This window comes from Xyrauchen texanus, chromosome 29 (assembly GCF_025860055.1).
Source record: "Xyrauchen texanus isolate HMW12.3.18 chromosome 29, RBS_HiC_50CHRs, whole genome shotgun sequence".
NCBI lineage: Eukaryota > Metazoa > Chordata > Actinopteri > Cypriniformes > Catostomidae > Xyrauchen > Xyrauchen texanus.
Genome location: NC_068304.1, coordinates 32,637,591 through 32,649,741, shown reverse-complemented (window position 1 = coordinate 32,649,741; position 12,151 = coordinate 32,637,591). Strand labels below are relative to the sequence as shown.

General features: G+C 36.1%; 1 protein-coding gene across 1 annotated transcript in view; it reads right to left on the bottom strand.

The window, feature by feature from the left end:
* kirrel3b (kirre like nephrin family adhesion molecule 3b) overlaps positions 1-12,151 on the bottom strand; it is a 269,275-nt gene that overhangs the window by 20,983 nt on the left and 236,141 nt on the right. Inside the window, exons 7-9 of the mRNA XM_052097058.1 lie at positions 7,763-7,911; positions 7,489-7,616; positions 6,612-6,738 (exon numbers count right to left, since the gene is read on the bottom strand). Of these exons, the coding sequence (XP_051953018.1) occupies positions 6,612-6,738; positions 7,489-7,616; positions 7,763-7,911 (404 nt within the window). The remainder of the gene's footprint in view (positions 1-6,611; positions 6,739-7,488; positions 7,617-7,762; positions 7,912-12,151) is intronic.

Genomic DNA, 12,151 nt, shown 5'->3' with positions numbered 1-12,151 from the left:
CTGATATTTCTGAATATGACCACAAATTCAGGAATTCAGTGATATTTCACTGTTAATTTTGTGGGTATTGCGAGTCACATTTCCTTCCTTGTATCAACCTCTAAAGGTAATATAATACATTTGTTTGAATAACACAAACAATTATTGTCAATAATGTCCATTTATTTGTTTATTAGGCAAGTAGTCATAAAAAGTGTGTAGGATTTCGAGGCAGAAGAGATTTAAGAGAAATTCTTCATAGAATGACTACAGAATACAGAATCCACACTCTCCTGAGCTATAAAGAATTCGGACTGGTGCCAGCAAGTCTGAGTTACTTGCATCTGGCAAATCTCAACTGTTTCATAAATATTTGACACGTACTTTGGTCTTTTCTTATTTTACTACAATCCAAATACACAGAAATATGCAAGATTATATAAAAAATATGGACAAATGCATCCTATGAACATTATAACCCTGACAATTATGTTTTTCATAACTTGTAATGTATTATCCGTGTTAAAACTAACAAACTAATTAGTAGGAAGTTTTATCATGCATATGAATTATAATTGTAATTTAAAAAGAAAGTACAAGTGTTCGGTATGTAATTTATTGTCTCTTAAATTCTAGAATGATTGTGTGAAATATATATATATATATATATTTTTGAATGAAATTTATGATTAAAATGTTCACCTTTTTGAGCGGGAAACTTTAGAACAAAACTCATAATTCATCTTCAGAATGAGCCACAGAGAGATGATCACATGATATCTGAAAAGCCGCCTCTGATTGGCTTAGGGCCTCTTTGGGGGTGAACAAACCGAATGGGTTAAAAGACCAGCCTGGACATCCCTTCATTCTTTTCTCTGCTCTACGGCCTTCACACACTTTGACCTCTGTTCTGGGAAGTCCTGAGTTCTCCCTTGAGGGAGTCCTCGCCTCCAGGGCTCTGCTTGGTCATTCCATCACCCATCCATTGAACTAAACAAAGGCTTCCTGGAAATTAACCAAGCCAAAGGACTCCAAAAATCTCCACATGCCAAAAATCACATGCAACGCAAGGACAGACCTCCAGACTTTCACTGAAATCTGGTGCTTTCTTTAAAATAAATTGTGTAACCCAATCTCAAATCAGGGTGTACAGTGCTAAATTAAGTTCCCAGGGTTTGTTCAAGGCAAGGTCTATAGACTCCATAAAGTTAATAATTTTTCATTCATCTTCTTTCAAATCTCACTTACCAACCAGTGTTTATGTTTGTTTGTCTAAGTGTTATTTTAGTTGTTTGTTGTAGATTAGTTAATAAAGTCTTGTTTGTAATCAAAGAGATGTTGACTGTGTATTTGATTAAATCATAACGGTCCCTTGAAATCAGTCAATCCTAAATGCTAAATGCTCATAAACAGTATTTTGATCTATTTGTGATTTTATTTTCAATGGCCATAAAAATAGTATTACTGTAAGAATTGATCTTACATTCCGATCAACTCATCACTGGCCGAAGACCTTGATCTGACGTGAACATTACTTATTTTAATATTCCACAAATCAATTGTCAATTCCCCTTCTGAGCTAAATTCCTTGTTTATAAATTGTGAGCTGATAAAACTAGAAAGAATTGTATTACATATTTAAAGGTGGATCATTTTAGTCAGATTTCTAATCTGCTCGATTGCATATATTTCCTTACATTATTTTGGTGACCGAATGTGGCCAAGATTCTTAAAGTAATTATTTGAATATACAATCCTACAGTGCTATAGTGGGATTTTTACCAGTCGTGTTGCAATGCATTTGGAATTGCCCTCTCCATAAAGAATAAATACAATGCTGCCTTTGAATTGGGCTTTTGTATCTTAGAAGGCAGCATAATCATGCGCCCTATTTTTTGGAACATCATGTCAGGAACATGCATATGATGACTAAAAAAGCTGCTACTACATGCAGCTCAATAGGTTTATAAACAGAGCCATACAGATAAACAAAGTTCAATGTACCAAACAAACAAAGTGAAGCACATTGAATTATATCCACAAGTAGCAAGACAAATAAAGGAGCATATGGACACATTCAGATATTAAATCTACTTAAGGCAAAAATACACATAGAGAAATGTGATCCCTATCATAGGAACTAGGGTACAAAAATCAGAAAGCCATGTGGATCCATTAGCATGTTTTCTAGATAGCATGTTTTCTAAACAGATATTGACAAATTCCAAACACAAGCATTTTGTTAGCATAAATTGCTTTCATATGACTCAGTCAGCATCAACCTATGCTAAGAATTAGACGGCATGTCCATGGACAACCTACAGTCTGTTCTCTGACCAATTTACGCACATTGCACACAAACTGGAAAAAAAAAAACACTTGTTTCGATCTGTGAAAACTTTCATATGATTATATTGCAACTTTAACCAGATCTTTTGCCATTTAGTGAAAGATTTGGCTATGCAGGACTTGGATCAAGGTGACATAGGTGAATCATCATTTCTCTTTTGAACTATCATTCTTTATGCTTTCTTTCTTTGTCCTCACCTGCTTTCCCTCTTTTCTTGAAATCTCTGGTCATCATTCTCTCTTTAAGTAAATGCATGTGAAAGGCAGCCACTTTTCAGGAGTGCACATTGTTGAGGAAGATGTGTAATGATTGGTCTCATCTCCCAAATGCATGTGAACTTCAGATTCAGACACAATCAGTTCCATGTCACAAGAGAGACTGCACCACATGTTGCCACATAAAAGATTATGCTGTAAGTGCTTGAACAAGCAGCACTCATGTGTTCACTTTTAGAAATGAGTTTGCACACAGCTTGTAATCCTTTTGTGGCTTTAAGAGCAAAAGGGCTCCGCTTATTGAAAAGGTTCAAAAGAGTATTGCACTTTGACATGTATATAAAAGTCAGATCCAGAATTAGAGGTGTAAAATTATTCAGAAATACAATTATAACAGATAAGGAACACTAAGAAAAATGGAATGAAGAAAAGTAATAAATCTTTATATAGTGCATTTTTTAAGCCATAAATGCCCAGAATTTCCACTGAGATATTTTAAAGATGATGTATTTTTTTCAGTGTAATTACAGTGTAATATGTAGAGAGAAGAATGATAAGTAAGATATTTGAGGGTTGATTTCACCTAAAAGTGTACTGTGTCACTATCATAGCATTCCTCTGTTTGTTTGAGTAGCCAGTCCAATTTGAATTTTCAAGTATATTTTCCATGTACAGTATTAACATTTTTAAATACACCAACATTTGGACCAGTTTTTTGTTTTTTTTTAGAAACATCAATAGAAACTTTTACCTCAGAACAAAAGTTGCCAAGGGCATTTTACCTTTCACGAGTAAACAAATAAGCTTTTAACATGTAGCATGGATTCATCCTTAATTAGCACTGATCGTATTTCTCCAAACATTTTTACATACCTCAGGTCTTTAGCGACCAGTACGTATGTCTAGCATAAATGGATCAATGGAACACCCAGATAGTTTTACATTTACAAAGCATTTTAAATACAATTATAAAATAATAGAAAAGAGGATATACTGTTATAGTCTGATATTTTTCTTCCATTAAAGAGATGACGCAACAAATATAGAACAGTATTCATTACTTCCACACTGTAATTTATTGTGAAGCAGCTGGCTGTCAAACACGTATTGATCTACACATAAGACATAAGCTACACCTATGTATTTCGCAGGCACTTTTTGAGTCTAAATCGACACACAACTAACATAATTTAAAAAGACACCCATAATGTTAATGTGTTCAACTTGCTATAGTTTACTTACATGTTGATTCTTCTTAAAATTGCAATGTCAAATGTAAATTAACTCAATCATTGAACCGTAAGTGCCACTTTGAGTAAGAAATAGCTTGTAGAATATGTACTGTATGTGTACACGCATTTGGAATACTGATAATTCACCACTGTCACACAGAACATCATTGGGATATAATAGTAATTTGAATGAATACACAGAAGTACGTAGTGTATTTGTCTTAAAATAATAGTAGAAGTACATATCAAGAGATAGTAAACTTGAAACGATGTGCATTGTGAAAAGTGCTATACAAATAAAAATGACTTAACTTGACATAAAGATTTGGGGTATGCATTAAAGGGTTATACATCACCACATAATAAATATCTAGCAAGTTGACAATAGCTCTGCCTGAGGTTGTCTACTTGTATGCCAGTTGTTTTTAAAACATCTATGGTCACCCGCAGGGTTGGGCTGTAACAAAATACATTAAGTAACTGTATTCAGCCCCTGTTACGTTTTTCAAGCACCTGTATACAGCTACTTTATAAAATGTTATTAGAATACTTTAAGAATACTTCTCTCATAATGACCACAAAAAAGGGAGAAAGAAAAAAATGACTGTCAATCAAGTGAGAAACTTGATTGTTTTTCTGAAGAGTGTTTCTGAACAGCGCAGATACGAGCTGTGCTTTCTCTCATCCTCATATCAGCAGCAGCACGTAACGTTGCAGGGTTTCATTCAAAATTGGGCTCATTTGAAAACGCAATCGTGGGTTAAAATCTCAGAAACGTGGGTGCCATTTTTGGGATAATTAAAAAATGGACCATGGTCACCAACATGTTTAATGTCAGGCACATCTTTTTCATGTATAATGATTTCCGGGTTGAATCTCTGGAAACCGCAAGGCACACCGTTATCTTGGCAATCAATCAACCAGCATCAATATAGCCGGTAATGTTTTTTTTTTCCCACAAATATAACATTTGCGTGCATTATACATTGTTTCCTGTGATTGTTGCTGTGTAAATAAATTTAAAGACGATGTTAAGATGGATGGCTCTCGATAAACATTTGGTGAGTCACCCACATCAGAAATTTGCAGAATGAAGAACTGTTGAGAAATAGCAATTATTAACGACATTAATATAAATAGGTAAAATATGGGAGAAAGTACTGCAAAGAATGAACGAGGGTAAATGACTTGAGGAGGATCAGCGTCCAAACTAAGACAGCAATACCTAATGTAAATAATTGTGTACATATGGGAGGCTAGTTCAGTGTGATACATATTGTAACATGATACAGACATAATATGTATCTCACTTTTAAAAAATAATTAATAAAAGAATCAAAAGCACCCAATAATAAAAGTGTCTGTAATAAAAGAGATTCTTCCAATTGTGCTGTGCCTTTATAAATATGTATGCTAAAATATTCAGAATGCTACTTTTTATTTGATGTATTCTGAATACGTTACTGAATTCTTGAAAGAGTATTTCATATTCAACCCAGAATATTTCTTAGAGTAATCCGCCCAACCCTGGTCACCTGCAAACTATTAGCAGATCGAAATAGAGTGGTAGAGCCTTTGGCAACTTTCATAAACCTCAATAAATCTTCCTACAAGCATAAAACAAACAATATGATGGTATTTATTAGGGATTTCAGGCAAACCTGAACTCAATAGGAGCCAATAATGAATGCAAAACAGAGATACCCTTTAATTGTCCCCATAAAGAACAGCATGTACTTGAAGATAGTGGATGTCATCTGTAATTTCTGCAATTCCTGAGTCCTCTGTGGGTCTAAAACAAATGTCTAACTTTGCATATTAATACTATCAATCATAACAATTCTTATTGATTTCCTTTCATTTCACAGCAACAAACTGCATTAGTGAATCTCCATGTGCAGAGGAATAATTCAATGCAAACACAATTGTCACATTGGCTGAACTTCTCTTATTTTCTGCTCACGTCAAAGCTGAGGCCCATGGCAAATGAGAGAAAGGAGCTTTTATAACACGTACTGGATTTAGCGAATTAAAGCTGTCGTGTGGCTAATGCATGCTGCCTGCATATCAAAGGACTGTAATGAAGTCATTTATCTGAGAGGAGCCAGTCTCCCGCTATTCTCTGGTGCTCATTAGTCTGTCACAGCCTAAGAAACAGCACCTTGTACCATTCTTACTGCATATAATAATCATTAGCCCAGAGAAACAGCAGCCCATCCACAAAACCATAAACATCAAACTTCTGCCTAAGTCAACACTGAATGCCTAAATAGTTCTAATTTCAAACAACTTTAACCTGAATATTCAGCTTCTTGTTCCTTGCTTAGGTACATGTGATCCTTCTTGGCAATCAATGGGAAGTTAACCGTAATCAAACAAAGCCACACCCTGACACCTGACGGTCAAACTCTCATTGACCATGTGACTCTGGCCATTGACTTCCACCATGTGTACTTAATTCTTAAACTTTCTATCTGTCTGAGATAAACAAATAAATGGATTTTCTAAAATAATGACTCACACACTTCTGCTATTGGTTGAACAAACAGATAGTCCCACCCTAAACTCACACCTCTGGTTGAGAAAATGTTACCGCCGTGGGCTGATCAGGATGCTCGTACAAACAGAGGGATGTTTGGAACGTCGCATAGCCACAGTGTTTAGATTAAATCAACCAACAAATGTTTGACCCTGCAAATTAAGCTAAGATCCAAGAAAGTGACTTTTACATACAAAACAATACACACGTCAACTTTAAGTTAATTTGGTATCAGATCCAGATTAAATAAATTAACCCTCTATAAATGAGACCTTGCAGGTGAGTGTCAAACTTACCGTTTACAGTGAGAGCGACTTCCTTCTCTGCCATACCAACTCGAGGGACCACCGCACGGCACACATACTTCCCAGCATCCTCTTGCCTGACAGCTTTCAGTGTCAGGATGTTCTCATTGCTTAGCACCTGTGGTCAAATGTCAAGGATCAAGACATTAAATGGGAGCAAAAGAGGAGCTATAACCATGGTCTAAACTAATCAGAACTCACAGATGGGCAGCTAAGCTTGAAAAAGGCACTCCTTCTCAATTATTAAAATCTAATTTTGGTCTGACGTAGGTCTGTGTGAACATTGGAGATGGTAGATGACAGCCACCCAGCCTAGAAATGAGACTAGTCCACTTTCAGCTGGGCAGTACTCTCCCTATGCACGGCACAGGGGCAAACCCAGAACTGTGTCACTATCCATCAGCAACTATTGCGATTGCGGGGACTCCGAAGAAACATTATGTTTTCTCTTGCCATCAGGGTACTGCACTGAATCTTAACACTGTAAGTACCATCATGTTCTTAAAATACGATTGCGTATATAGATGAAACAAAAGGACATGCGTTGTTGCAGTTCTGCTTATGAAATGTTCATGAATAAATGGCAATTTATGGAATTTTAGAGTATCATATAAAAGTTGTAAATAAATGGATGAACCCCCCTAAATAAAAACAAATGACAGTAAAGTTTTCCCAATATACTCCCAAAGACAAAAGGAAATGGGTTGTCTGAACATCACTGTACTATTAATGTATCTAGAATGGAAACTAGCACTCTCAAGAGGTGGTTGGTGAGAGAACAGTGTGTTTACTTCAAAGCCTAAGCTTGGGGAATCTGATCTCAGAACACTGTTAAAGGGCAAAATCACAGAAATTGTTCACAACTTACCACTCCAGAGCCCCTTTTCATCCATACAATCGTTAAAGAGGGGTTTCCTGTCCAGGCACAGTTGAAAATAGCATCTGACCCCAAGTCAACCTGTAAAGACTGGGGCTCTGCAGCCATCCGAGGTCCAACTGGAGAAAACAGACCAGGTTATGACATCTATTCAGAAGTTATAAAATGTATCTATTTTGTTTAAATAGGAGATAGGTGGTTACTGGGCTCTACTGATGTTTGCATAGATACTTTCCCAAATTATGAACTGACAGAGATAACTTACAGTAGACGTCCACATTGCGACTGATGTTGGTGGTCCCTAGTGGGTTGGTGACCTCACAGGATACTGGCTCTGTGAAGAACGAGTGGTCCACAATGACCTCATAAGTGTCTCCTGACACTTCCTTTATCACACTTCCTCCTTTAGCCCACCTAATAGTAGATCAAGAATTAGATTTTAAAGAGCCATCTCTAGCCAGTTAAGGAAGATGAGTTGCCTAAAACGATTTGTCAAAGTTGATCAACCCTCTAATTTTAGGGGTAGTTAATGCTTAGGGATTTAAAGAGTTTGGGCTACATCAGTTTTACCAGACTACTGTTCCAAGACCAACAAAATATGTTGATCCAGGAGCATGTCCTACTTTGGCAAAATCAATTCCACGGATGTGTAAAATATATCATATTTCAGTCTTGACTTCCCTTTTATATATTAATTTTTAAATTTGAAGCCTCAATATCCACCTGGAATCTAGTTTTCACGTCTGCTGGGTCACAGCGGTACCGTGATACATAAGTTCATTTGTCAAAGTGGTATCAGATTCACAAGTCTAGAGAAATACATTAACTCTCTTTAGGTCTAACTTTCTCCTAAATGGAACAGAAAGAGACAACATTACGAGACTTATGCTATCATAGGAAAGTGGAACACACTTTAGAGGTTACCATGTCAATGACAGGAAGACCTGGCTTCTAATCCATCTGCTTCTATCATAGTCATCAATGAGGCATGACAGCTCACTGTAGGTGGATAGAGACCAACAGCAGGACCAACGAGCACTTTCCCTGGGAGCCAATTTTTCCAAGCCATAATTGCTTTATATATATATATATATACACGTTTTATTTATTTTATTATGACACTTTTATGACAAATAATTAAAGTAAGAAATCTCTGCTTGCTTCAGCATGCTTCTTACCTGCATACTAAGTCAACCCCAAACACACACATCCAAATGACACAAACTCTGTAAACTAAAGAATCCTGATGATTATAAATTGTCATTGCTCCCCATAAGGTAATATAAAAGGAATAATTTGTTGATGTTGGAGGGTTGCTTCTTCTGTCAGTGAGTGTTTCTTCCATACTGTTGAAGTCATTTCTGTGTGTATGTCACTTGCTCTTTCTAGTTTATAACAGTAGATGATTTCCTGTTGACATCTATGATAGGCAGGGGTGGAAAGAGTACTGAAAAATCATACTCAAGTAGAAGTACTGTTAATTCCCCCCAAAAATGTGTGTGAGTAGAGTAAATGTAGCTGTCCTAAAAACTACTCAAGTAAGAGTAAAATAGTAGATCATATAAAAGTACTCATGAGTAGTGAGCATTGAGAAACAAGTTGCAAAACATATGCCCCTTTATAATGAACACTGTATGCCAACTTTTAAAATACATCACTTATCTATGATAAACACAACATGAATCTGATTCCAAAAAATAAAAGGGAGATAAGATAACAGAAATTAAAAGATTAAAAAGTGATTTTCAATACATTGATCACCATTTTAAATCAAAATGTATTAAACAATTACATTAAAATCAGTTTATGTGTAGGGTCTAAATTTCCCTTAATGCCAACAGAGCATTATTGTTGTGCATAAAACATGTTCAAATAATGCAAGGAATGCCAAAAAATGCTAAATCAGCAGGATCACTTGGCACGTCATGTCCTGCACAATAGAGGAGGTAGAGTAGGAATGGGAAATTTTGTTTGGTACAGGGGCTACATCACGCTTAAAAAGGAATATTTCACCCAAAAATTTAAATTCTCTCATCGTTTACTCACCCTCATGCCATCCTGGATATGTATAACTTTCGTTCTTCTGCAGAACAAACAAATCTCCATAAATCACAAAAATCAGCATAAAAGTAGCCTAATCCTTGTGCCTCCAGTAGTTTAATCCATGTCTTCAGAAGTGATATGATAGATGTGGTGAGAAGCAGATAAATATTTAAAAACTGTCCAAAGATGTGAAGAGAAATTGAATGGCTCATAATTAATTACCTTATCATTTATGAATATCAGAGACCCCAGTTATTGAACTAATTTAAATTCACCAAGAAAACACTTAGACATAAACTTTTGTCCTTTTGCTACTTTCTGCTATCAAAGCAACTGCAAGCTTTTTTCTCTCTTCCAAATACATGTTTTCAATGTTTATTTTTCACACATCGTGCTTTTTTACATGGCAAACTCATAAAATCGCCCCTCTGCATGTTTTCTGCAACTCTTGTCATGTGGAGGGCAATGCGGCGCTTGACACTGGCGTTGAAGGGAACGTTGACACCTCGACTCAACTCATGTGAAATGCGCTTTACAATGACGAAAGAACATTCTTGAGGCAGACTACAGCTTTGTTCTTTTAAAAACACACTACTAAAACAGACAGAAAACATGGACAAGTTTTTGAAAAGGAAAAATATTGAAGATTGTTAGCCTATAGTTAGCCTATAGTGGTGTGGCTTAGAAATTTTAGTCGTAAAAAGTGTGCCGTGGCAGAACAATTTCTGGGAAACACAGAATTAAATCCTCATCGAGATGGGCATTGGCGGAATTATAAAGTGTATTTGATCATTTAGGCACGAGCCAGTATTAGCGCTCAAACATTATCTGCCTGTCAATCAAACAGCACACAGCTACAGACGTCAGGAAATAAAAAGTAAATATTTTTGTGGTTGTCTTGCTATCATGATCGATGTAATGAACATCCCTGTTCTAGATGTAGAATATAGGCTAAATATAGAAAACTACTCAAACATTTGATCGAGAACATCTCTCTTTTTTCAGCTCTATTGATAACATTGCATTCATCTCTAACAGCAGCCCAATAATCTCAGTGACAGATAAATTACAGGCTACATTATTGACACAGAATCTAGTTAACAGAAAAAGAGATATGTTTCTTCAAATTAGAGGCAGGATTAATGCTGATATCTGTCTTGAACAAGTTAAACTCACATGACACGATCAAGCAATTAGCCTTTTTCACTGTGAAAATCCCTTTCAGGTGTGGCTGTGATGTTCATCACTAATATGTGCTTGAGGCATTCTCCACAGTTGGCGCCAGAAATGCAGCTGCCGTTCAAGTTTTTTACATGTGATTTGATTTGAGAGTCATGAGACTCTCCCTAACCAATCATGTTGATGAATAAAAATGAATTCAGGACAGGGAAGTAGCGAACACAGAGGTGGGAAAATAGCACTGTAAAAGTACAGTTACAGCACTTAAAATGTACTCAAGTAAAAGTAAATATATACAACTACTTAAAAAAGTACAAATCTTGAGAAAAGTAGTTAATTACAGTAACATGAGTATTTGTAATTCATTAGTTTACATCACTGATGATAGGACACACAAGCCAAAGCCAATGGAGAATGGGTGTCACAGCCTGACACTTTGGAAAATATTGAGATATACTGGCATATTCAATGCCAGTTAACTCCTTGCTGTGGAGAGCCTGAGAGAAAAAAAAGCCAGTTTTAAATCTCGGTACACTTAAAGCAGCCTTCACCAGTCGAATAGTGCCAAAACTCCACAATTCACCTGCTCTGTGGGAGTGAGTGCACAATTCATTACCTCTGCAACTAACTGATACCATCTGTGGACTCCGATAGAGTGTAATTTAAACGATAACAGTCTACCTCCTGACTAAATTAAAATAAGGAGAGAGGAGTTGTAATTGGCCTAGCAAGTGTGCTTGAGGAGCCCTGTTTCATGTTGTTAACATAAGCAGCTTAGAACACAGTCTGCTAAATCTGCACAGGCACACCTGTGCTTCCAAAAACATTAAAATCAGGCCAGACTGGTGCATGTGTTGCCTTGGTCCTCAACATAATTGCCCTAAGGGCTGATTATGCTGCGCTATGAAACTTTATATTGATGTGCAATTACAGCAGCCATCAACTGCTATACATATGCTAGGCGGGGTTTTTCTTTCCCACAGCAACGTATAGATTACACTTAAAGCTGTTGTAGGAGTTGTTGTATAAAAATGATTGACTGTGCCATAATTTAATTCAGCTGAAAATAGCCTGTTTATTACAAGAGGCTATAAGGGTGTTTATCAAGCTTTCAAGGTTCAAGTCAAGTTAAGCTTAATTGAGAGCATTTGTGGTATAATGTTGCTTATCACAAAAACTTTTTGACTCATCCTAGTTCATAAAAAAAGTATTTACAGTAAGGCCATTACAATAAATGTGAATGGGACCAGTCCATAAACGGTATAATGCACAATGTTTCAAAAGTATAGTCACAAGACGGAAACAATAATATGTGTTAATATAAAAAAATACAAAATCTGTGTAAAGTTATTTCCAAGATTTTGTTCCCATGATGACATGTCACCGGTAAATTCTATATACACTAAAATCCTATAGTACAGAAATTCTATTA